Source organism: Chrysemys picta, unplaced genomic scaffold, assembly GCF_011386835.1.
Source record: "Chrysemys picta bellii isolate R12L10 unplaced genomic scaffold, ASM1138683v2 scaf1, whole genome shotgun sequence".
NCBI lineage: Eukaryota > Metazoa > Chordata > Testudines > Emydidae > Chrysemys > Chrysemys picta.
Genome location: NW_027052708.1, coordinates 1,784,274 through 1,809,676, shown reverse-complemented (window position 1 = coordinate 1,809,676; position 25,403 = coordinate 1,784,274). Strand labels below are relative to the sequence as shown.

General features: G+C 46.9%; 2 protein-coding genes across 5 annotated transcripts in view; both read right to left on the bottom strand.

Annotated features, from left to right (window-relative positions):
- Positions 1-25,403, bottom strand: part of LOC135977481 (deleted in malignant brain tumors 1 protein-like) — a 723,293-nt gene that overhangs the window by 555,190 nt on the left and 142,700 nt on the right. The gene's annotated exons all lie outside the window — the stretch shown is intronic.
- On the bottom strand, positions 2,543-24,376 carry LOC135977485 (scavenger receptor cysteine-rich type 1 protein M130-like). Its single transcript, XM_065578758.1, has 6 exons — positions 24,257-24,376; positions 23,743-24,057; positions 9,865-10,179; positions 9,307-9,621; positions 4,103-4,420; positions 2,543-4,023 (listed from the first exon to the last, which is right to left on the bottom strand). Exons 2-6 carry the CDS (start codon positions 23,951-23,953, stop codon positions 3,662-3,664), a joined length of 1,521 nt encoding a protein of 506 aa, XP_065434830.1. The 5' UTR covers positions 23,954-24,057; positions 24,257-24,376; the 3' UTR covers positions 2,543-3,661.

Sequence of the window (25,403 nt, the reverse complement as noted above, 5' to 3'; positions counted from 1 at the left end):
ATGGAAATAATAATATAATATATGGAGATATACCTATCTCATAGAACTGGAAGGGACCCTGAAAGGTCATTGAGTCCAGCCCCCTGCCTTCACTAGGAGAACCAAGTTCTGATTTTGCCCCAGATCCCTAAGTGGCCCCTTCAAGAACTGAACTCATAACCCTGGATTTAGGAGACCAATGCTCAACCTACTGAGCTATCCCTCTCCATGAATAAACATGTGACAGGGAGAGATTTGCCTGTGAGAGTCGGGGAGCTCCCCAGTCACTCATTGCATGGCCCAGGACAGCAGGGTAATGGGCTGGGACATAGTCTGTGCGCCATTGGGGCAGCTCACAGGCTGCTCTTTAAATCATGGGCCCTGCCCGGTTAGCAGGAACCAGCAAAGAGGAATCCTCCTGCTCAGCAGGGCCTGCAGCTCCCACCCGGGTGTCCTTCGCCCTCAGATTTCACAGGCCATGGAAAGGAGCTCCTTCCCTCAGGCTGCAGCTTGCAGCTCCTCCTCTGTGACCCAGCACCAGGGAAATTTAACCCTTGATGGAGAAGGGGGATGATTTACCTGGAGTATTCGGAGAATCTGTCCTCTCTGTCACACCTGCCAAGGGAAAGGGAGGAGATTTGGAGCCTAGAGCGAGGGGGAGGCGACGTGTTTGTTCCTGGGGGGAACCTCACCCCTGAGAGTCCCTGGTTGTCTCCAGCTGTCACCTCCACAAACTCCCTCATAGCAGCACAGGGCCTGTATGTTAGTGATTTAGGGCCCAAGTCCCTTGTGCTCTGTGCAGCGATGAGGACTCTAGTAACAAACCAGCACACTGGGGCCTGTGATGGATGCAGGGGCTATGTGGGCTGGATGAATGGACTGTAAGGTGGATAGAAAGCTGGCTAGATTGTTGGGATCAACGGGTAGTGATCAAAGGCTCCATGTCTAGTTGGCAGCCGGTTTCAAACGGAGTGCCCCAAAGGTCGGTCCTGGGGCTGGTTTTGTTCAATATCTTCATTAATGATCTGGAGGATGGCATGGAAGGCAACCTCAGCATGTTTGCAGATGACACTAAACTGGGAGGAGTGGTAGATACACTGAAGGGTAGGGATAGGATACAGAGGGACCTAGACAAATTAGAGGATTGGGCCAAAAGAAACCTGATGAGGTTCAACAAGGACAAGTGCAGAGTCCTGCACTTAGGACGGAAGAATCCCATTCACTGTTACAGACTAGGGACTGAGTGGCTAGGCAGCAGTTCTGCAGAAAAGGACCTAGGGGTTACAGTGGATGAGAAGCTGGATATGAGTCAACAGTGTGCCCCTGTTGCCAAGAAGGCCAACGGCATTTTGGGCTGTATAAGTAGCAGCATTGCCAGCAGATCGAGGGACGTGATCGTTCCCCTCTATTCAGCATTGGTGAGGCCTCATCTGGAGTATTGTGTCCAGTTTTGGGCCCCACACTACAAGAAGGATGTGGAAAAATTGTAAGAGTCCAGCGGAGGGCAACAAAAATGATTAGGGAGCTGGAGCACATGACTTATGAGGAGAGGCTGAGGGAACTGGGATTGTTTAGTCTGCAGAAGAGAAGAATGAGGGGGGATTTGATAGCTGCTTTCAACTACCTGAAAGGGGGTGTCAAAGAGGATGGATCTAGACTGTTCTCAGTGGTAGCAGATAACAGAACAAGGAGTAATGGTCTCAAGTTGTAGTGTGGGAGGTTTAGGTTGGATATTAGGAAAAACTGTTTCACTAGGAGGGTGGTGAAGCACTGAAAGGGTTACCTAGGGAGGTGGTGGAATCTCCTTCCTTAGAGGTTTTTAAGGTCAGGCTTGACAAAGCCCTGGCTGAGATGATTTAGTTGGGATTAGGTCCTGCTTTGAGCAGGGGGTTGGACTAGATGACCTCCTGAGGTCCCTTCCAACCCTGCTTTCTATGATTCTATGATTCTGTGCCTGAGCCAATCTGACCCCACAAAGGTCCCACCCCACAGAATCCATGATGCTCCTGCACACAGGAGATGGGAGGGCCTGGTCTGTGACCAAAGGGGGGGTGGGCATTCTGCAAACAGGGTCTGAGGTAGTTTTGCTTTTTTTCCTGTACAGAGACAATGCCGAGGTGAATGCACTGGGTTGTGTGTGTGATGTGGGAGTAGAATTTATCTGTATCTTGACCCAAACTTGTGGGGGATTGCAGTCTTGACCCAAACTGCACAGCCTGCGCCCATCTCTGATTGTTCATCCCAAAAAAGGTTAATAACCACAGAGCTGCCTAATGACGGTCTCTAGGGAGAGGCTCTTCTTCGCTCTCACACTACCTCCTCTCACTGTTTAACACCGGCCTCTTTTATAATTAATTGATTAACTTCCATGTTTGTTGTTAATCAGAAAAATGCTTATTGCTATAAAACATCATGAAAATATGTTTGTATCTTTTGTTAAGAACTTAAATCTGTCTACACTGAGATGTGAACAAGTTCTATCCCAACTCTTCAATTAATTAAACACATCGCATACATGTGTGTTTGCACACGCGCATTCAGGTACTTTCAGAATTACCAGTGCAAGAAATATGGGTCTCTTCTGCTCGGTTATCACATGACTTTGGATTCCATTGGTCTGACGGGCACTGCCAGAGGGAGCCGTGCTGGTCACTGCATGCAACATGGTCCAGCCATGTGGGACCCTTTCCATATTCAGAGCCTCCTGCAATATATCTTCCGTCTCCACAGTTCAGCTGTTTGCAGACAATTGCTGCAGTGACTCCAGACATCTGATTGGAGCAAACACTGCCCCACGTCCCATTGTAGAAAACCTCCAGCCGCCCAGCACAGTCACTGTTGCTCACCAGCCTCAGATCTGTGAATTCTAGAAGTAAATGCACAAAAAGGGTGGGAGCAGAGGACTTTGAAATGGTGACCCAGTTAGGTAGTTACACAAAGGAAAGCCATGCCATCAGGGACTCATTCACCTGCACGTCTACCAATATGATATATGCAATCATGTGCTAGCAATGCCCCTCTGCCATGTACATTGGCCAAACCAGACAGTCTCTAAGCAAAAGAATAAATGGACACAAATCTGACATCAGGAATCATAATTCAAAAACCAGTAGGAGAACACTTTAACCTGTCTGGTCACTCAATAGCAGACCTGAGGGTGGCAATTTTGCAACAGAAAAGCTTCAAAAACAGACTCCAACGAGAAACTGCTGAACTTGAATTGCTATGCAAACTAGATACAATCAACTTAGGCTTGAATAGAGACTGGGAATGGCTGAGCCATTACAAACATTGAATCTATCTCCCCTTGTAAGTATTCTCACACTTCTTATCAAACTGTCTGTACTGGGCTATCTTGATTATCACTTCAAAAGATTTTTTTTCTCTTATTTAATTGGCCTCTCAGAGTTGGTAAGACAACTCCCACCTTTTCATGCTCTCTGTATGTGTATATATATTTCCTCAATATATGTTCCATTCTATGCATCCGAAGAAGTGGGCTGTAGCCCATGAAAGCTTATGCTCTAATAAATTTGTTAGTCTCTAAGGTGCCACAAGTACTCCTGTTCTTTTTGCGGATACAGACTAACTCGGCTGCTACTCTGAAACAAAGGAAAGGGAGGCAGAGACAATCAGGGAAAGTATCATTCTCAGCAATCTCCTTAAACATCTGCCCCCTCCATTAAATCACCTGATAACACAGCTCACAAGAGCATTCACAGAACAGACCTGAGCAGAGAACTCCGGCGTCCTCTTTGTGTCTGCAGTTGTGCTGGCCCCAGCCTCTGGAAGGACAGTCCCAGAGATCAGATTCATCCCCAGAGCAGTTCACATCATCCAGCCAGATCTGCCCGGATCCTTGCCCATAATGAGCAGAGACAGTTGCATTGATGGCATGTCCACATCGCAGTTGTTTGCAAATGACATTGGAGTCTAACAGATCCCAGAAATCATCACAGACTGTCCCCCAGCTGCCATTGTAATAAATCTCCACTCTCCCGGCACAGCGACCTGCCCCATTCACCAGTCTGATCTGCCGGCTCCCTGCAGGGATAGATCCCAGCTGTTAATATGAATTTTCGTACTAAACAGAAAATGTTTGTGATATTTGGAAATGAATCACCTGAACAAACAACACCGACGTCCTCAGCAATTCCTGCCTGGGCTGTCTCAGATGTGGAGTTGTCACAGAGAGTCAGATGAGTCTCATTTCCTGCACACTGGACCCTTCTCAGCCCCACGGGTCCCATTTCTTGCTCAGACTTAGGTGGGGTATAAGCTTTCTCAGCAACTCCGCACTGGAGCTGCCTGCACACCACGCTGGCATCATTCAAGTCCCACTGGTCATCCAGAACTCTGCCCCACACACCACTGAGGGAAATCTTGACTCTCCCATCACACCGGCTCTCTCCATTCAGCAGTCTGAGCGATTCAGAGCGACCTGGGCTCAGGAGAGATGGGAAATACACTGAATAATACTCCCTGTTATACACTAGAAATAATACAGAGTGTGCATGAAATTATGGACTGTTTCTCAGTAAGAAGGTATAAGCCAGTGATCAAAGTGTGTCACAGTGTTAAAGGGAACAAGCTCTGTCAGAAGACACTTATTCTTCTGGAAGGTGCTATAAGGATTGTAAAACTCTGAGCTTGACAGAAGAGCTTGCTAGCAGACCCTGTAAATGAGTGAGGGAGGGAATTCCTGCAGGTTACTGATTGGGAAAATAGTCTCTGTGTGTGGTGGTGGAATGGCTGCTGAGGTTTGTAGTCACTTTATCCAGGCTTAAATGCCTGGAAGCCAGTGAATGGTGTCTGCACAAGCACTTAGCAGGTGGGTCATGAGTGATTTAGGCAAGTTTGCCATGAGGGAGTGTGGTCAATGGAAGAGCAGGGCTCATGGTGGTCAGGAACAGGTTATTGTTGGCAAATTCCCTTAGTTCCCTCTGATCTTTGCTCAGTAGGTGGCAACTTTCTTGGTTCCCCTGTGTCCAGTGCAGGAGCTCCTAGTATTAGATAGTTCCTGGCACTGGTGGTTCTGACTGGAGCTGTCCCCTGAAGTGTGGTGTCATCTCTGAGTCCAACGTGAGATTCCAGCTGATCAATCCACACCACACTAAGCAGGTTGTGTGTGGGGCGGGGAAGGGGACGTTCTCTGTTGGTGAATATTGTGATTCCCTTGGGATGTGAATCTCAGTCTTTGCGTGTGTCTCATAATCAGTGAGTCCTACACCAAGGTGGTAAGTTAGGAATTACTCACTGAATTCAGACGCAGGTGCAGCCAGGAGAGACTAACAATGTTAAAAGACAACAGCAGAGTCAGTAGTCAGTGCAGGGCACACCCACTGGCTGTGTCAGGTACAGTATGTACTAGTATGGCAACCTGATGGGTGCAGTGTGTGTGCCCTGGATCCAAACAGATCAAGGATCTTGGTAGCCAAATAACATTTCAAGGCTAAGAGTGAAATCCTGGCCCCACTGAAGGCAATGCTAAAATCTCCATTGACTTCAATGGAAGCAGCAGTTCGCCCTAAGACTGGACCAGGAGAATGGCTGCATGTAGCTAGTGTAGTGCAGGGGTGTAGCCACGGGTGGGCCGTGGCCCACCCACTTAGCATCCAGGCCCAGCCAAATCAGGGCTGGAGCCCTCCGAATCCACAGGCTGGGACTCCCATCCCCGGCTCGGTGTCCATCAGCTTGGCCGTTTCTTTCTCCTGCCGGCGCCGTGTGCTGATTCCCTGGTCTTTGACCCCTGAGCTAGCCCATTGGGGGGGGGCATCTTGTGGGGGCAGGGGTGGTTGAAATCCAGGCCTAGTGCTGGGGCCGGAGACCAGGGAAGTAGCACACGGTGCCGACGGACACCGAGCCAGGGTTGGGAAGGGTGGGTGGAGCTCGAGCCCCAGCGGGACCCCCCTTCTCCACAAGGGCGCGCCTAGGTGACCTGATATCCCGATTTTATAGGGATAGTCCTGATACATGGGGCTTTTTCTTATATAGGCGCCTATTACCTCCCATCACTTGTCCAATTTTTTACATTTGCTATCTGGTTACCCTAGGCACGTCCCACAGCCTGTGTGCCCCAGGCTGCTTCAGCTTTGGGTACCTGCTGAGCGGTAAGGGCCGGCTGGAAGGGGTAGAGGGAGGCAATCCCCCCTCCCTCCTGCCACCTCCCCAGGGCACCGAATGCCTCCTGCACCCCTCCCTCTGCCCCTCCTGTCATTGCCCACCCCCTAAAACCTGTCCCCCCCCAGGTTTCCTGTCCTAGCTGTGCCACTAGTATAGTGTAACGGTAGAGAGTAGATTTGGGGCTTTCCGAGGAGGCTCATGACTATAACTGGGTACCACATCCCCTCAGGAAGGCCAGATGGGATCATGGCAGATGGAGCTCGTATGGAAGGGACCAGGTGTTTTTCCTTAGAAGGGATTCTCTTTGAAGCAACTGTAGGGAGAAATCAGTATCTTCATGTGCTGAGGAGTTCCCTCCGAGAACCAGGGTATGGGCTGGGTAGCTAGTTAGGAGAGGCAGGGCAGGGCTGCAGGGAATTCAGTTAGGAATGCAGGTAGCAGCCTCTGTGAGAAGCAGGAGAACTGTGAGGTGAATTGCCCCCAAGGTACAAAGGCATCAGCTGTAAAAAGGAGAGTAAACCTCTGTTGAGAGTGCTGGGCAGGATCCTATAGGCTTAGTCATGGTGTGTAATGGCACCAGTGACTCTGGTCTCTGTGGGAGTCAGTCCTGGAAGCTACATGTCCATTATTAGGAAGAAGTTTGAAATCCTGGGCTTTTGCAGTACGTTTCTCTGTAAGGACCCCAGTTACAGCCAGACAAGATGCCCTATGGAGACTGTACATGGATGAGAAGATAAGAGGGGAGCTGCAACTTCATTAAGCAGGAAGGATCCCTTTGGTGAGGGGAGATGCAGATCATCACAATGGCCTCTTTGGGTCTTAAAACTCTGCGAATCTATAGACCCAGAATACAGGCTCCATTTAGTCACAAGGGAACCATTGGCTGGCCATTAAAATTAAGTTTTCTAGTGAAATATTTTTCCTGCAGGGCACTGGCAGCCCAGGATGGATAAATCAGGGTTGTGCAGTGTCAGGCTGTTGCCTGAATGACCCCTGCCTCATTCACTTTAGAAACTGGAAGGCCTGTAGAGATTGAGCAGGGGAGCGCAGGAAAAACTAGGATGATCTTGTTAAGAACAGTGACCGTCATTCAGTAGAGCTCAGTTCTGTTCCTGTCTCTGCCGCAGACTTCACAGGTGATGCTGAGCAGGTCTCTTAAGACGATTTTAATGGGGTCTGATTAGCAGAAGTACTGAGCGCTCACAACTGCCACTAGGGTCAAGACAAGATGTGGCTGATCAGTTCTTCTGCAGTCAGGCAGTGTGGGCGGGTGGAACGAGCACATGGCTGTGAGTCAAAACACTTTGTTTTATCTTGTCTCTGCTGCTGACTCACTGGGTGGCCTTGGGCAAGTCACTTTGCTTTTCTCTCTCAGTTTCACCAGCTGTAAAATGGAGCTAATAATAATACTTACCACCTGCTTCCCTGGCGTTTGATGAGGGTTTATTAATGTCTCGACAATACTTTGAACACATAACACTTTACAGAAATGGTGAGTACTCTGAAGAATCAGGCCCCAAGGGTCTCAGGTTGGCGCCTAATCACTCCAAATAAGTATCGAGTTTGGAAGTTTGACTTTAATCATTGTATGTAAAATTTTCAAAAGCAGCTAAATGATGTAGGAGCCTAAATGCCATTTTCAGAAGTGACTTAGGCAGCAAGAGGGAGAAGTCTATATGATTCTTGGGCTCCTACGTTACTGGAGAAAATGGGATTTAAGTCCCTAGGTCACTTAGGCACTTTTGAAAATGTTATTCTTGGGCTTCTACATGCCTAAGTCACTTTTGAAAGGACATCATAACAGTCTGCTATCTCCCAGGGTGTTATGAAGACAAATTCGTTAATGCTTGCGGTGCAGTCTGATATGACGCTGACGAGCATCATGAAGAAATTAATAATTCTGTATTCAGTGCAGTGTTTGTATGGTATGTATAGTGAGTAAGGCCCTGGGTCACAGGTTGAATGGTGAGGATAAAAATAAATATTCTATAGCTCCCTCATCCCCTGATCAACATCCTCCCCGTGCACTGAAAGAGACAGGAGCTGGTGGGATGGAGGGGAATAATAGGAAATGTACATGCAATTAGACTGTGTCATAATGGATATGCACAAGAGAGGGCAGGGGGGGCTCAATTAACATTGCATGGGTAACTTTAACTCTGATATTTCCTAATTCTTGTGCATTTGGCTTTGACTAATAACACTGTTTAATTTTGTAATGTTTTTATGTAAGGTAAATATTGGCGCTGGTCAACAACCCAACATTTTTCCTGTTAAGTATGATAATGCAGTATTTCAACTTTTAAACACATCCAAGAGACTGGGATGTGGAAATAGAATGAGAATTTTTGTTTAGATTCTAACTCAAATGTTGATTCATTTTAACTTTTTGAAAATGAAAATTTCAATTTTCCTTTTCATATTTGGGTTTACAAGTTTTCCCCCTTTCTATTTTTTCATCTTTTCTTCCACTGTAAAAAGTTAGAAAAAAATTAAAAGGTGTAAGAAAGCAGGGGGGGAATCTTTTTGATTTTTTTTTTTCAACTGGAAAGGTGTGAAAAAAGTTAGAAAACACCGAAGTGAGATAAAGTGTTACTTTCTCTGTGGTGTGCTACCAAAAATATCCTCAGGAACTCAAGTGAGAGAAGAAAAATGTTTATTTTCAGCAGTTTATAATTCAGCCAAACCTGGAAGGGATTTCCCTGCACTAGGGGCAGGCACCTCCCTGAGCCCAGCATTACTCCTTCCCAAATTGCAAAAGCCTGCTGCAAACAATGACGGCATAAAATCTTCTCAAGAAGGTGTAGAGGATATTTTATAATAGAAAGTGTGAAGCAACCTCCATATTGGGAATTGCTAGTAGCTCCCCCTCTAATTACTATACCAGTGATTTGGAGAAGGATGAGGACAGAGAATTGATGACATTTATGAAACCCGAAGGACAAAGTGCTGATCTTGCTCCACTGCTCTGTGGAAGGACAGAGTTGCTGATGTTTTTACTGGAGAATCCAGAGCATTCCCGGGTCATCACTATTCTTTTTGTGATAATATTAACTTTAATTTTAGCTTTAATACATTTATTATTATTATATGTGTTTTAGGATCTAGCTCCCCCTCCCCTTGCTGTGCCCTGAGGTTCCCCTGCTCTGGGGGCCAGTGTCACACACTGAGGAGCAGGTGTCCTTAATCCAGCATTACACTTACCTGAGCAAACCACACTGGCATCATTGTCATGGGAGCACTGAGAGGCCCCCAGGGCAGTAACAGGGCAATGGCCCAAATGGGGTTCAGTTCCTTTACAGTGAAATGTGTCTGTCCAGACAGAGCCAGTTCCCTTCCCAAAATACCCTCCTCCTGGGGTTGATACAGCGAATCCGCAGTCAAGCTGATGACAGAGAACGTTGGCATCTGGTAAATCCCAGTGTGAGTCACAGAGAGTTCCCCAGGTACCACGAACCTGGATCTCCACCCTCCCTGAGCACTCTGAGCTGCCATTCATGAGCCGGAGCCCTGTGTGCCCTGGGGAGAAGAGAGAAGGGGTTTAGAGAGGGAGCCTTGGACTATTTTATACCAAATACTTAAAGAAAGGAAAGTCAGGGGGGATTTGATCCAATTCTAGTTATCTTGGATCTTTTGCGTTTTATGAGAAGCTGGTGCCATCCTATTACCCTAGCTCTCTACACAGTGAAATCAGTATATTGCATCACCCTAATCTAAAATTCACATCACTGGGATTTTAAAGATTTGGCACTGAATTCTTACCTGAGCATATGGCTCCAGCATCATTTGCGTGTGAGCATGTCTGACTGATGTTCAATATCCTGGGACAGTACGCATGGTGGGACTCATTTCCCGCACACTGGAATGCTTCAGTCCACATTGGTCCATGTCCTTCTCCAAAGTGAGCTCCTCCTGGGATAGACAGAGCTGTTCCACATTGTAGTTCATTACAGATAACGTTGGCAGCTTTGAGATCAAAGTGGGCATCACAGACTGTGGTCCATGTTTCCCCATCTCTTATTTCGACACGTCCCGAACAGGCACTATGCCCTCCAACCAGCCAGGGATTAATGTGTCCTAGAAATTTAATGGAGCAGGAATTTACAAAGGGGCCTCAGGGAGTTAGATGCTTGATGGCCATAAAATATTGGCTGAATGCCAATCATGGTTCAGTGGCAAAGTGCAGGCAGAAATTAGAAATAAAAAAGAAATATATAACAAATGGAAAACAGTAGTATTACATAATAATCAATATACATTAGATGTTATGATGTGTAGAAAATTGATAAGGGAAGCTAATTATATGAGGTGGAAAATCATGGCTTGCCGCGCTAAGGAGACTCACATGGCATTTTTTAAGTATACTGGGAACAAACAAAAAATACTAACACTGTTGGCGTTCCACTGCAAATCAAGATGGTAAAATTGTTAACAATGATGCAGAAAAGGCAGAAGTATTCAATAAACATTTCTGATTTTGGATAGAAACAGGATGTATCATATTATGGGAAAGGGATGAACTACTCTTCAGTCCATTGGTAACTCAGGAGGAAGTTAAACAGCCTTTACTATTTTTATATCAGCAGGCTTGAATAGCTGATAAAACCATAGAATAAAATAAATGTAGGGTTGGAAGGAACCTCAAGAGGTCATCTAGTCATCTATTTTGTATTTATCCATAGGAACAAAGCAATCACAGAGAAAAGAATAAAGCATGTGAAGGCCTATAGGCCTATGTCTTACCTAAAGCTCAGCTTTTCCCTCAAAACCTGGGCTGACTCAGCTTATCCCAGGAACCCCTGCTTCTGGGGACTGTGTTTCAGTCTCCTTCCCTGCAGACCCTGCCTCACCCCCTCTGTTCATCAGGGCTCTCCTGTTAACAATTCCCAAGCTCTCTGTTTAAGATTTCCCACCTCAGGGGCCCATCCCAAGGAAGGGGGCTTGTGCTCAGCTTGGCCAGATGCAAAAGTTCAAAATCCCTGACACCTGTATTGTCAGCTATGTACCAGTAACTGGGTTCTATGAAACCATTGTCTGCCGTCCTGGGACATGTGGGGAGCTCAGACGGGGGTTTCCCTTTGAACCCTGGTAGCAACTGTGAAAATAGCAGTAAAAGGGACTGAGGTACACAAAATATTCACAGAAATACAGATATAACCCATGTTTTTTGCAGGGGTAATAGTGGACAAAGAACTGAATGTGAGCTTGTGACAATGCGGTTCTGGCGGAACCCAACTGAGAGTGCCAACTCAGGACAAATTGCTAAAACAGGGCAGTTACAGACCAAGGCTGGGGTTTTTCCACCTCTAAGGCAAACCAAACCAGCCAGACTAGGAGGACTTCGGTCTCATCCCACTGGCTAACCGCAAGTCTCACAAGCAATCTCCTTAGACACTCCAGTTTCCCAGTATTACTACCAGTGCCACACGTTATGGGGACAAATAGTTATGAAAACCAATACCCCAGTAAAAGAAAAAAGTTCTCCTGATCCCAAAGGACCAAGCCCCAGACCCAGGTCAATATACAAGTCAGATCTTACCCACAAATCACGCTGCTGCCAATCCCTTAGAATCTAAAATCTAAAGGTTTATTCATAATAGGAAAAAGATAGAGATGAGAGTTAGAATTGGTTAAATGGAATCAATGACATACAGTAATGGCAAAGTTCTTGGTTCAGGCTTGCAGCAGCGATGGAATAAACTGAAGGTTCAAATCAAGTCTCTGGAATACATCCCCAGCTGGGATGGGTCATTCAGTCCTTTGTTCAGAGCTTCAGTTTGTAGCAAAGTTCCTCCAGAGGTAAGAAGCAGGATTGAAGACAAGATGGAGATGAGGCATCAGCCTTATATAGTCTTTTCCAGGTGTAAGAACACCTCTTTGTTCTTACTGTGGAAAATTACAGCAAAATGGAGTCTGGAGTCACATGGGCCAGTCCCTGCATACTTTGCTGAGTTACAAGGCGTATCTGCCTTCTCTCAATGGGTCCATTGTATAGCTGATGGTCCTTAATGGGCCATCAAGCAGGCTAGGCAGAGCTAATCTCAGCTTGTCTGGGATGTCACCCAGAAGCATAGCATAAATTTGCCATACAGACAGTATAGAGCCAATATTCGCCATACAGACAGTATAGAGCCAATATTCATAACTTCAACTACAAAACTGATACACACATATAGACAGCATAATCATAACCAGTAAACCATAACCTTGTCCTAGACACCCCATTTGACCCCCTTTATACAAGATTTGGGTGCCACTACAGGACCTTGGTTGCAACAATGATCTATACGGTCCCAGTTTATGTCAATAACGTCACAGAGCTCCCAGTGTGATACTGCTGAAAAAATGGCAACAGTGACCCTTGGATGTATAAACAGGGGAGCAATGAGTAGAGCTGGCTGAAATGCAGGACTTCCAGTGTACAGGAAATGTCACTATTTTAAAATTCCCTGCGAATTGGAAATCCAGCTAAAATTTTGTTTTGGAAACTCCAGCCCATGGTGTATCCAACATGAAATTTGCTCCCAGGAACCCCAACAGATGCGGAGTGACACTGACATCCTTGTCAGTTTCACCACTGTTAACATCAGGAAAAGCATGTCAATTTCTCACAGCCACTGCTGGGGCTCTGGGGCAGGTTCATCATGTGGCCTGCCTGGACTGGGGACCCCTGGGCTTCCAGACTCCTTGGCCAGTTGGTGGCCTAAATAGGCAAATATTAGGTCTCAATCTGGGACATTCTGCAAGGCAGGGCTGCCCCAGAACCACAGACCCTGGGACACCGGAACCCATCCCAGGACTTCCAGGATCCCTGATGTAGACCCTGGAGCTGAGCCTTGGTTAGAGCTGGGGCTCCCAGGGCTTTCAGGTGCCTATCCCATGGCAGAGAGCCTGAAAGCATTGGCAGGGCTGCCCTGGAGGTACAGACCCTAGAAAGACAAGGGTCTCCAATTCTGGGGCAATCTGTATGGTGGGGCTGCCCCAGAGCTAGAAGACTGGGGTACCCAGCCCCGGGACAATCTGCATGGCAGGACTAACAGGAGCCACCAGGGAACCTGGCAGGGAACCAGGGACATTTCCACCAGACCCTGCTTGTGGTTTCGAGAAAGTTCGTTGAACCCAATTCACTTTCATGATAAATGTTGAGTTCAACAAACTGGCATTTTCCAATGAAACTCTGGTTTGCCAGATAATTTCCAACCAGCTCTAGTAGGGAAGTGATTTTTCCTCTGTGTACAGCACTAGGGAGACAGATACTGCATCTGATTTTAGTGTCCACATTGTAAGAAAGATGTTAAAAAATTGGAAAGGGCGCAGAGAACATCCACAATAATGATTTCAGGGCTTGAAAATGTGCCCTGCAGTGAGTGATTTAAGGAGGTCAATCTGTTCAGTTAATCAAAAAGATGATCTAGACATGTCTTGATTGCAGTGTATAAGTACCTTCCCATGGACAAAACACTGCATATTAAAGGCCTTTTTAATCTAGTGAGGAAAGGCATAACAAGAATCAATGGAGGGAAGTTAAAACCAGATAAATTCCTATTAGAGGTAAGGCATACATTTTTCACAGTAATACTGATGATACATTGGAACAAACTACCAAGGGAAGCAGAAGCTTCTCCACTTCCTGAAGTATTCAGAACAAAATTGGATGCCTTTCTGGAAGATATGCTTTAGCCAAACACAAGGTTAGATGAAGTACAGGAGTAATTGCTTTAAATTCTATAGCCTTGGTTAAGCAGGAGGTCAGACTAGATCTAAAGCACCCTGCTGGCCCTAAAATCTAGACAGCTATGAATCAAAAAGAAAGTTAAAGTTTGCAAAGTGAAGCACTCAAACATTCAGAATGCCAGAATGCCTGTGAAACCTTCATTAGTCCCATCCACTTTTGCTTCCCCTACTAATTCTTCTATGCTTGCAGGTTCATTGTCCAGAACATGAACCTGGCAAAAACATAGTTGTTGTTGCAAAAACACAAACACTACTGAGAAATGCTAGGCACTGGCACGTGCATGAACACATTCCAGAGGGGTAATACTAGAACACCTTGATATAGGGTATGATGTAAACACACTCCCCAATGATGATACAGGGACACACTAACCCCTCCTAAAGATAAGGTCAGGATGACAGGGGGCTGGATAGAGATGTTTTAATTCAACCAAAATGTACAAGGGAAAGGGTGATAATTAACCACGTCAGAGGGGCAAGACGTAACTTGTTTGTATCAAAGTATAAAAGACAGGTCACAGAGGGGGTATCTTTTTCTGGCCTCAGCGGGTGGGGGGCATGGAAAGTCTCGCCACTCACTGAGCCAAGTCCATTGTAAGGGGCATAGATGTGCCAGTGTAACTGTAGACATTGATCTGGGGAGCTGGTACTGCGTTTTGTCAGCAATAAACTTGGCCAAGTGCCTTTGCCACTGAACCCCATCTGTAGACTTCTTGGGCAGTTTGATCGAGACCTGCTGCGTCAACTATCTGTGCAGAGCTGGTGCAACACACAGAGAGAAAACACACACAGCCAACAGCTGACAACACCTGGGAGGCTGGGAAGTGTTATTATCTCCATTTTACGCACAGAGAACCAGAGACACTATGGCCAAAATTATCAAAAGCATCCACTGATTCTGGGTGCCCAACTTGAGATACCCATGTACTGTTTTTTCAGAGTACTTAGGCTTGTGCAGCACAGCTCCCACTGACTTCAGTTTACAGCAGCACGTGCTGAGCACTTCTGCAAATCAGACATGCATAGTCTCAAGGGGGCCACCCATAAAATGAGGAACACACAATTAATGACCACCTGTGAAACATTTGGTTTCAGTGACTTGCCAAGCATCACATAGGAACTCTGTGGAAGAGGCAGGGATAGAATCCAATTAGCAAGGGCAGCATTCTGCTACCTTAACAAGAGACTCTCCTTTCTCTTTCTGCAATCCCCTGCCTCACACACAACACACTTCACAGTTTCTGCAACAAATGAGGCAGGGGTCCTACAGACAACTGCATCCTTAACTCCACAATCCTGATTCAGAGCACTGTCAATTCTGTGTGCTGCATGAAGCAGGGGTCCTGTGGAGAAAATAGCAAGTTATCTTGTAATGAAAGACTGAATCTTAATGCATATGTAAAGATGGGCCAAAATAGAGTTTAATTTAATTCTTTAATTCTGCCATTTCTTTATTTTTACAGCTCAACGTTTGCAAACTTAATGTTCCTTGAAAGTAAAGTTTTGTGCATAATTTCCTAGGTTTTTAAAACAGAAAACTAAAAACAGTTCCCGGATGTGGAATCATGTTGACACCCACATGGGTTATCAGCAGCTTTTGAGCCTTTAGATCCGCCCCAAACATCTCTGCCACTTGAGCTAATGGAGTAACTGACAGCACTAGTAGGTCATCATTCTCTTTGTGGACCAGCACTAGAGGGGAATCAGAAGATTTTGTTGAAGGGTTTGATAAATATTTGCTGACAGCAGGGGAATGGCAAAAATCAGGGATATTGGGTTCCATTCCAGGCTCTGGAGAGATGTGTGTTCTAGTGGTCACAGATCCTTCTTCCTCTGTTCCCCCAAGCCTAACCCCTTCTGCCCTATCCCCTCTAAACTGCCCTTGTCCCTGTCCTGTCTCTTCCCCATCCCTTGCTCTGTGTCCCAGTCCTATTCTCCTTGTCTACCCAGTTCCCGTTTCCACTCCTCAAGCTTCTCATCCCCAGACTCACTATCCTTGCCAAGCCAATCCTGGATTTCACCTCTGGCTTCCCCAGCCAAATCCCAGTTTCCCCCCTGTTCTTTGTGCTGTCCCTTCCCTCTGGGGTCCTCGTGTGATCTGTTTCCCATTCCCACATTTGCATTAGGTTGTCCTGTCTGCCCCAATCCCTGGTTTCCCTCCCTGGATGCCTCATCCAATCTCAAGGCTTCTCTACAAGAACACTTAGTTTGTGGCAAAATTTACCCCACTCTAGCCTGCTGCACACTGAGTATCTGTGTGGAACCTGCTGCTGTGCACTAACATTCCCCTAGTGCTTTGAAACAGGACTAGATCTGTTCCCTGGGGAACTGTTAGGACTTGTCTTCCCTACCGCGCTGTATCAGTGCCAGTGCATCGATGTAATGGTGCTGATTTAGCATGTCTGATGAAGACGCATTATGTCGATGGGAGAGCTATGCTGTTGGGAGCTTCATTTTTCTTCAAATTTGGTATAATGAGAAGATTCCAGAAGACTTGAGACATGCCAACATTGTTACCATCTTTAAAAAAGGAGATAAGTCAGAGGGTGGAAATAATCGTGGCATTGCCTTGCTACCTATAGCAGGGAAAATTCTTACCTGTATTCTTTTAAACCGATTACTTCCCCTTACTGAGGATATATTGCCAGAATCTCAGTGTGGTTTCAGACCATCCCACAGGACAACTGACATGATCTTCGTTGCCCACCAAATCCAGGAAAAGTCTCAGAAGCAAAATCAGGACCTGTACATGGCCTTCATCGATTTGACAAAGGCCTTCAACTCCATCAATCGCGAAGCACTGTGGAAGATACTGGCCAGATTTGGCTGCCCTCCAAAATTTATTATGGTCCTAAGATTTCTTCATTATCAGACGACTGCCACCATTCTCTGTAATGGCCTGGAGATGGATCAGTTTGTCATGAAAACTGGGGTTAAGCAAGGATGCGTTATTACCCCAACCCTGTTCTCCATCTATTTTGCAGTCATTTTGGTCCTTGTTAAAGACCGCCCCCCACTGGAGTTGACATTCCATACAGAATGGATGGGAGGCTTTTTAATCTTTGATGTTTCCACTTGAAGTCTAAAGTCCTCAGAGCGTCCATTACTGACTTCAGGACGCTGATGATTGTGCCATCCTCACACACACTGAGAATGATCTTCAGCCCACACTGGATATTTTTGCACAAGTTTACCAAAGCCCATGACTCTCACTCAATATTGAGAAGACTAAAGTGCTGCATCAGCCTGCTTCAGGCCTTGCACAAGACCAACTACACATCAACACTGAGGGACAGACTTTGGAGAGAGTTGAGGACTTCTGTTACCTCAGTAGCCAACTTTCTCAAAATGCAAAAACTGGCAGTGAGATGCAGCACAGGATCCAGTATGCAAGTGCTTCCTTTGGGAATCGGCTCCGACGCATTTTCACAGACCGTGACCTACGGCAGGACACTAACATCCAGGTCTATGAGACAATTGTTATTCCTACACTCCTTTATAGCTGTGAAACATAAGAACATATAAGAATGGCCCTACTGGGTCAGACCAAAGGTCCATCTAGCCCAATAACCGTCTCTTTTCCAAGCTAAAAAGTCCCAGTCTTATTAATCTCTCCTCATATGGAAGCCTTTCCATACCCCTAATCATTTTTGTTGTCCTTTTCTGAACCTTTTCCAATTCCAATATACCTTTTTTGAGATGGGTGACCACATCTGCACACAGTATTCAAGATGTAGGCATACCATTGATTTATATAGAGGCAACATGATATTTTCTGTCCTATTATCTATCCCTTTCTTAATTATTCCCAGCATTCTGTTCGCTTTTTTGGCTGCCGCTGCACATTGAGTGGATGTTTTCAGAGAACTATCCACAATAACCCAAAGATCTCTTTCTTGAGTGGTAACAGCTAATTTAGACCCCATTTTTTTATATGTATGGTTGGGATAATGCTTTCCAATATGCATCACTTTGCATTTATTAACATTAAATGTCATCTGCCATTTTGTTGTCCAGTCACCCAGTTTTGAGAGATCCTTTTGTAGCCCAGGTCTGCCTGGGTCTTAACTATCTTTAGTAATTTTGTATCGTCTGCAAATTTTGCCACCTCACTGTTTACCCCTTTTTCCAATCATTTATGAATATGCTGAATAGGACTGGTCCCAGAACAGACCCCTGTGGGACCTCACTATTTACCTCTCTCCATTCTGAAAACTGACCATTTATGCCTACCCTTTGTTTCCTATCTTTTCACCAGTTACCAACGCATGAGAGCACCTTCCCTCTTATCCTGTGGCAGCTTACTTTGCATAAAAGCCTTTGGTGAGGGACCTTGTCAAAGGCTTTCTGAAAATCTAAGTACACTATATCCACTGGATCCCCTTGGTCCACATGCTTGTTGACCCCCTCAAAGAATTCTAGTGGATCGGTGAGGCATGGTTTCCCTTTACTAAAACCATGTTGACTCTTCATCAACAAATTATGTTCACCTATATGTCTGACAACATTGTTCTTTATTATAGTTTCAACCAGTTTGCCCAGTTTGCAGTCAGGCTTACAGGCCTGTAATTGCCGGGATCACCTCTGGAGCCCTGTAGCGGAGCAGTTACCCCACTCCTAAGCAGCAAGCCTAGGCTGATTGGGGAAGCAGCCACAGCTGGGCCATGCCCTAATCAGGCCACAGCTGGCCCTGATAAAAGGACTATGAGCCAGGAGCTAGACACGCTCCTTCCAGCTTCAGAGGGAGAAGGACTTAGTTGCCTGGGAGCTGAGGGTGCAGGCAAGAGAGTAGGGCTGGGGAAAGGTGAGAGGAGCTGGGGAGCTCATGTCTGGTAACTCTACAGGCCGCAGGTCCTGTGCAAGGCCAAACCAGGTACTGGGGTTTCAGAGGCTACAGCCCAGGGGTTCGGCAAAGGCAGCAGGTCCAAACCCCCTTTTGCCAATGATCAATGGCTTGTACACTGCAGTCCACCCCAGTGAGCGGGGGCTAGATGGTGACTGGCAGTAGCCATAGACTGAAGCGAGGTGGGGATAGAGGGTTGGGGGTTCCCTGGGGAGGGGAGACCCAGAGCTATGGGGGTACCGTGGAGGGAAGAACCCACAGAAAAAGGGGTACTGGGGTCTGGGAGGGACACAGGGGCCAGTGACAGGCGAGACACCGTCCAGCAGAGGGCGCTCCGGTGCTGGATGAGCTAATTCCCAAGGGAACCAGCTGGAGGCACCTCAACGGTGAGTCGTCGCATTGCTACAAGCCCTTTTTAAAAATTGGCATCACATTAGTTATCCTCCAGTCATCTGGTACAGAAGCTGGTTTAAATGATAAGATACAGACTACAGTTAATAGTTCTGCAGTTTCACATTTGAGTTCCTTCAGAACTCTTGGGTGAATACCATATGGTCCTGGTGACTTATTGTGGTTTAATTTATCATTTTGTTTCAAAACTCCTCTAATGATACCTCAATCTGGGACAGGTCCTTAGATCTGTCACCTAAAAAGAATGTCTCAGGTTTGGGAATCTCCCTCACATCCTCAGCCATGAAGACCTAGTCAAAGAATTCATTTAGTTCCTCTGCAATGGCCTTATCGTCCTTGAGTGCTCCATTAGCACCTTGATTGTCCAGTGGCGCCACTGGTTGTTTAGCAAGCTTCCTGCTTCTGATGTACTTAAAAATAATTGCCATTACTTTTTGAGTCTTTGGCTAACTGTTACTCAAATTCTTTTTTTGGCCTTCCTAATTGTATTTTTACACTTCGTTTGCCAGTGTTTATGCTCCTTTCTATCTTCTTCACTAGGATTTAACTTCCACTTTTTAAAGGATGCCTTTTTGCCTCTCACTGCTACTTTTACTTTGTTGTTTAGCCACGGTGGCTCTTTTTTGGTTCTCTTACTATGTTTTTTAATTTGGGGTATATAGTTAAGTTGAGCCTCTATTATGGTGTCTTTAAAGAGTTTCCACACAGCTTGCAGAGATTTCACTTTTGGTGCTGTAACTTTTAATTTCTGTTTAACTAACCTCCTCATTTTTGTGTAGTTCCCCTTTCTGAAATTAAATACTACAGTGTTGGGCTGCTGTGGTGTTTTTCTGCCACAGGGATATTAAATTTAATTATATTATGGTCACTATTACCAAACAGTCCAGCTATATTCACCCCTTGGACCAGATCCTGTGCTCCACTTAGGACTAAATCAGGAATTGCCTCTCTTCTGGTGGGTTCCAGGCCCAGCTGCTCCAAGAAGCATTTAAGGTGTCAAGAAACTTTATCTCTGCATCCTGTCCTGAGGTGATATGTACCCAGTCAATATGGGGATCATTGAAATCCCCCATTATTGACAGCCCCTCAAGAGTCTGGAGAACTACCACCAATGATGCCTCCGGAAGATCCTTTGCATCAAGTAGGAATATCGCTGCACTAATGCCAGCATACTCATTGAAGCTAATGTCACCAGCATTGAAGCAATGATCCGCACTCACCAACTCTGCTGGGCTGGAAATTTTGTGCTGATGCCAGACTCTCACCTCCCAAAACAAGTCTTCTACTTTCAGCTCACCCATGGTCAGAGATCCCATGGTACTCAGAGGAAATGCTACAAAGACACACTGAAAGCGCATCTCAAGAAAACTCACGTGGACATCACAAGCTGGGAAGAGCAAACCACCAACTGACCCCAATGGCACCACATCCTCTATCGGGCAGTGGCCCGCATTGAGGAGAAGTGCCTTGCATCAAAGCTGAAAAGAGAGAGAGAGAGAAGGAAGGCAAAAGAAAGAACTTTCTCCCAGCAGGCAGCTGACCCATCAGGCAACATCTGTACCTACTACAGGCAAATCTATGGTTCCAGGATTGGACTCCTGAGCCTTCTCAGGACCAGGGCCGGCTCCAGGGTTTTTGCCGCCCCAAGCAGGCAAAAAAAAAAAAAAAAGCCGCGATCGTGATTGCGATCTGCAGAGGCAATTCGGCGGGAGGTCCTTCGCTCCGAGCGGGAGTGAGGGACCCTCCGCCGAATAGCTGGATGTGCCGCCCCTCTCTGGAGTGGCTGCCCCAAGCACCTGCTTGCTAAGCTGGTGCCTGGAGCCAGCCCTGCTCAGGACAAATATGTAAATTTGGGGTAGAGATCATCCTCGAATGGAGGGATCGCCGATGATGGCGATGCTGCTGCTGCAACCAATGAGGCTGTGGGCCTACAGATAACAGCCTCTTTCACTGTGCATCCCTGATTCATTCCCAAGGCACCGTCCAGCCTGTGCACTGACTGAGGCAGGGACCTTGGCGAAGGAGAATGTTTTGGCAAAGACTGGGATTAATCCAATGGGAAATGAGAAGTGAAAGCTGGACGAGAAGGGGTTGAGAGAGACAAGGTGGATAAGATAATATATTTTATTGGATTCGCTTCTGTTGGTGAGAGACAAGCTTCTGAGCTTACACACAGCTCTTTTCTGTAAGCTCAAAAACTTGTCTCTCTCACCAACAGAAGTGGGTCCAATAAAAGATATTATCTCATCCACCTTGTCTCTAATATCCTGGAACTAACACAGCTACAACAACACTGCATATAAGAAGACGACTGACACTTTTTGGAAAGTTTTCTAGTATTCTGTCAGGACAGCATCTCTCAAAAATCGCTTGGTGCAGAAACATCACAGCTCCCGTATGTGTTTGTTCTCAGTGATATCTAGTGCACAAGGCTGTTTGTAGACAGCTGAGTGGTTATTTCTGGAAAAATTCTAAATGGGCCCAATCCTGAGTCCTTTATTCAGTTTCTAATCAGTCTGTACAAAGCAAACTCACATTACAGTCAATAGCTGCCTGCCTGAGTAAGGAACCCTGGGCTTCGCCCTAGGAGCTGGCCCTGCACCTCTATCCAGGGAAGATGGGGATTAGAGACAAGAATCGACATAACTATAACGATCATGGAAAGACTCATCCTCCTCTCCAATCTTCAGCACAGGCATGTGGAACTACCCTGCCAGCACAGCAGGGGTTAAAGGGAGCCTTTGGGCCCAGCTAGCCACACCCCGCTATACCTGCAGCCAATACCAGGCCTGCGGGGGGGGGGGAAGAAAAGGAGAGAGCCTGGCTCAGTTGAGGGCTGACTGGCGAAGTGGCAGGAGCTATCTGCCTCCCTACCTGAGGGAAGGGTCACTAACCTGCCAGCTGAGGCAGCCAGCAGGGAGTAAACACTATCTCCCCGGCCAAGGGGGACTGTGGAGGAGACCTAGGAGCCTCCGGCAACTGAGGTAACTGGGTGACTGAAGCCCAGAGACATTTTGGGGTTCAGTCTCACCAAACTTATGGCTGCCGCATCTGAAGGAGCCTGGGATCGCAGCATGAGGCCACCCAAGATCCCTGAGAGGGCGCTATGGATACAAGCCACCCAGCGAACGGGACTAGAGGGGCCATGCCCCAAACAAAAGGGACAGTGATAGGAAGTAGCCCAGGGCAGGGGATTTAGACTCCCTGCTGGGAGGCCTCCCCTATTCAGGGGTAGATGCATGCAGGACCCTGGGCTGGGACCTGGTGGAGAGGGAGGGCCTGGGTTTCCCTACCCCACTGCCTAAAATACTGAGGCAACTTCATCTGGAAAACAAGGGGCTGGAGGTCAGGGGCACCAACCACTAGGCCTCCCGGCCCTTCAAGCTGTTACAAACCCAAACGTTATTCCCACTGCAAATGTGCAGCTCCAGCTGAGATGCAGGCGCAGTTTTACAGAAAGGTGCACAGAAGGGACTTTTGCTCGGATACCCCTTTGTTTATGTGCAGCTTCTTCCTCCTGGTGAGGTTCAGAGGAGAGGGACTCCCTGCTGTGCACTTGCTAGGTGTGCAGCACAAGGCATTGCAGTTGTTATTACCAGGTTAGGGAATTTACATTGGCGAAGGTCAATCTGTTTTCTGAAGAGTTTAAAAGTCCTGGCAATGAATTTCTCTAAAGTTCCCGCCCACCCCAGCTTTTTTATTTTTTAAAAATACTAAGAAATTGCATACAACCCCTCCCCCCATGTGAAGAGCATATCGATGTTTGTCATTGAAACACTCAAAATCCAGGAAAGGGTTGAAATTAAACACTGCCCTGAGCTTCCATTGCCGGGGGGAGCTGCTAAATCTTTTGGAAACTATGGGAAAATATTCCTTTCTTCCCTGTGCTATATCAGAGGAAGATATTATTCCTACTAAATGTTAAGAAGAGAGAAGTTAAAAATAAAACATATAATGGATCAGTAGTTGTAATGTTAACTACTGAGTCACAACAAATGACTCCATAATATGGTATTCCCGTGCTGTGTAGGGTTGAGGTATATTTTTGGCTGAGCTCTCTACTCTATGCTAGATCTACAGGGTATCAGAGATTTTGAAATTTTTTATTACGGGTTGGTCCAAAATCTGAGAAGTAGCAGAACAGAGGTGGGGAGTGCTCTCAGGTAAATCTAATTCTGGCCAAGCTGGGAGAATCTGCCCATTCCTCGGTCACCCTATGAGGGTGGCAAAGGGGCTACATAAATGCCCCCGCTCTGTACCTCTGTGGTTGAGTGTCTGGGTCTGGATTTTGGCATGAGTGTAACATTTTCAAAAATGCTTCAGTGACTTAGGAGCCTAAGTGACATTTTCCTTTTCCATTCTCTCTCCTATCTGCATTTTTAGACCCATTCAGAGGGAAAGGGAAAGGAAAGACATGGCACTGAAGCAACTGGAAATGAGATAATGAAAATGCTTCACAGTCACACAGGGGGATCCTCAGTGGCCAGTGACATGAACGGTAATAATTACAGCTAAGTAATAACAATAATGACAGGACTTGCTCTGGTTTTTGTTCATTTCTCATTAGGGTCACAGGCACACAACACCCTCTGAGTTCAAGCCCTTTTGTTTCAGGGGATTTGCCTTTCAGAACAGAGGTGGCTGATTCTTACTTGAACAGGTCACTCCAGCATCCAACTCATGATAACAGTAATTGTTATCCCATCCGCTGTTCCTGCAGTGCCAGAGAGCAGACTCGGTACCATCACAGGCAACTTCATCCAGCCAAATTTTTCCAGATCCTGGTCCAAAATGAGCATTACGATGGGCACTGACAGCAGCTCCACATCCCAACTGCTTACAAACAACCCCAGCATCTGCCATGTCCCAGGCAAACTGACACACCGTTCCCCACTGATCCTGGTGTTTAACCTCCACTCTCCCAGCACAGGGGCTGCCTCCATTCACCAGCCTCAGCTCATCAGCACCTGTAAAGAGAGACACAGAGCAGGGTCAAAGCAAGCAGGGAGCCCCCTCCCCAGTGTTATCACAGCAGAGTCCACACCCGGTAGCAGGGGATCCGTGCCCAGAGCCAGGAGAACGGGACATGCCCAGAGCTGCCTCATGGCACCACCTTCTCACGTCTCAGGGCCTTGCACTCGGGGCTGTCAGTGCTGCAGCTCTCACCATTTTATTCCCATTCTGGCGATTTGGGGTGTTTTGAGCTGTCTCGTGAGAACACGATGGGGAGGAAGGTGAAAGGGATTCTAGAAGGGGGCCAGTGCTTCCCAGTCTCAGGCAGAGAAGTTGCAGCGGTGGGATAGGGTGGAGGAAATCAGGGAAGTGTTGCTGTTTGCAAAAGGCTAAACCAATCTCATCGTGTTACGGTGACATCATTTCTGTGAATGGTTAATGTCAGGTCAGTGTGAAGGTCTCCAGTGTCTCTGTCTGTAACTCACCCCTGACCAGTAACAGAAGTTCTGTGTGTGAGTGTGAACCATGATGCATTGATTAGCTCAGTGGCTGTCAACTATTTCTCAGCCTTCCCTTCGTCTGTCAGAGGAACTGAACCAGGAGGGGAGAGCGAAGGCAGCGCTGGGCAATGGACGGCAGTTCCCGTCTCAGGGGTGAGGGGAGGGTAAGCGCAGTCTCCAGCTGAGCTGCCAGGGGGAGTTGTGCAGTTTGGATGCACTAAATGGTGACTGTTCAGCCTGTGATTCTCACCCCCACTCTGGCAGAGGAGTAGAGGGGAGTTCTACAGTCCATAGACAGACTGAGTAACATGACTGGATGTTTTTTATAACCTCGTAATTTTTGTTCTGTGGTGCTTTGCATTACAGCCTTGTGCTCCCCACTGGAGCTTCCTCTCCCCACCTGCCCCAAACATTTCCCTCTTCCACTGGTCTCTTCCCACCCACCTCCCTTGAGCTCTTCCCCCTCCTCTTCTCCCCTTTCTACCTGGCCTCTCTGCCCTGCGTGAACAGGCTGCTCCTTCCCCTTCTGCCCCCACTCCCTGCAATCTGCTTTTCTCTCAGTAGCTCTGAGTTCCACCCCCAGCCCCCTGTTGTCTCTAGAGTTCTTTGAATCTCTGGGGGTTGTGGAGAGGCAAAGCTGGTTCCTGGGAGGGAGGCAGGTCACAGGGAATGTGAGGAGGGGCCACTGCCTGTCACACAGTCCTGGCAGATTGGCTGGGAGAACTGATCCCCAGGACAGGGTGTGAAGAGCCAGGACTGTTCCTGTGACTAGCAGCAAGTACGGGCATCATTACAATGCCCATGAGTTACAGCTACATAGAGAGTTCCACTATAGGGTGACCAGATAGCAAGTGTGAAAA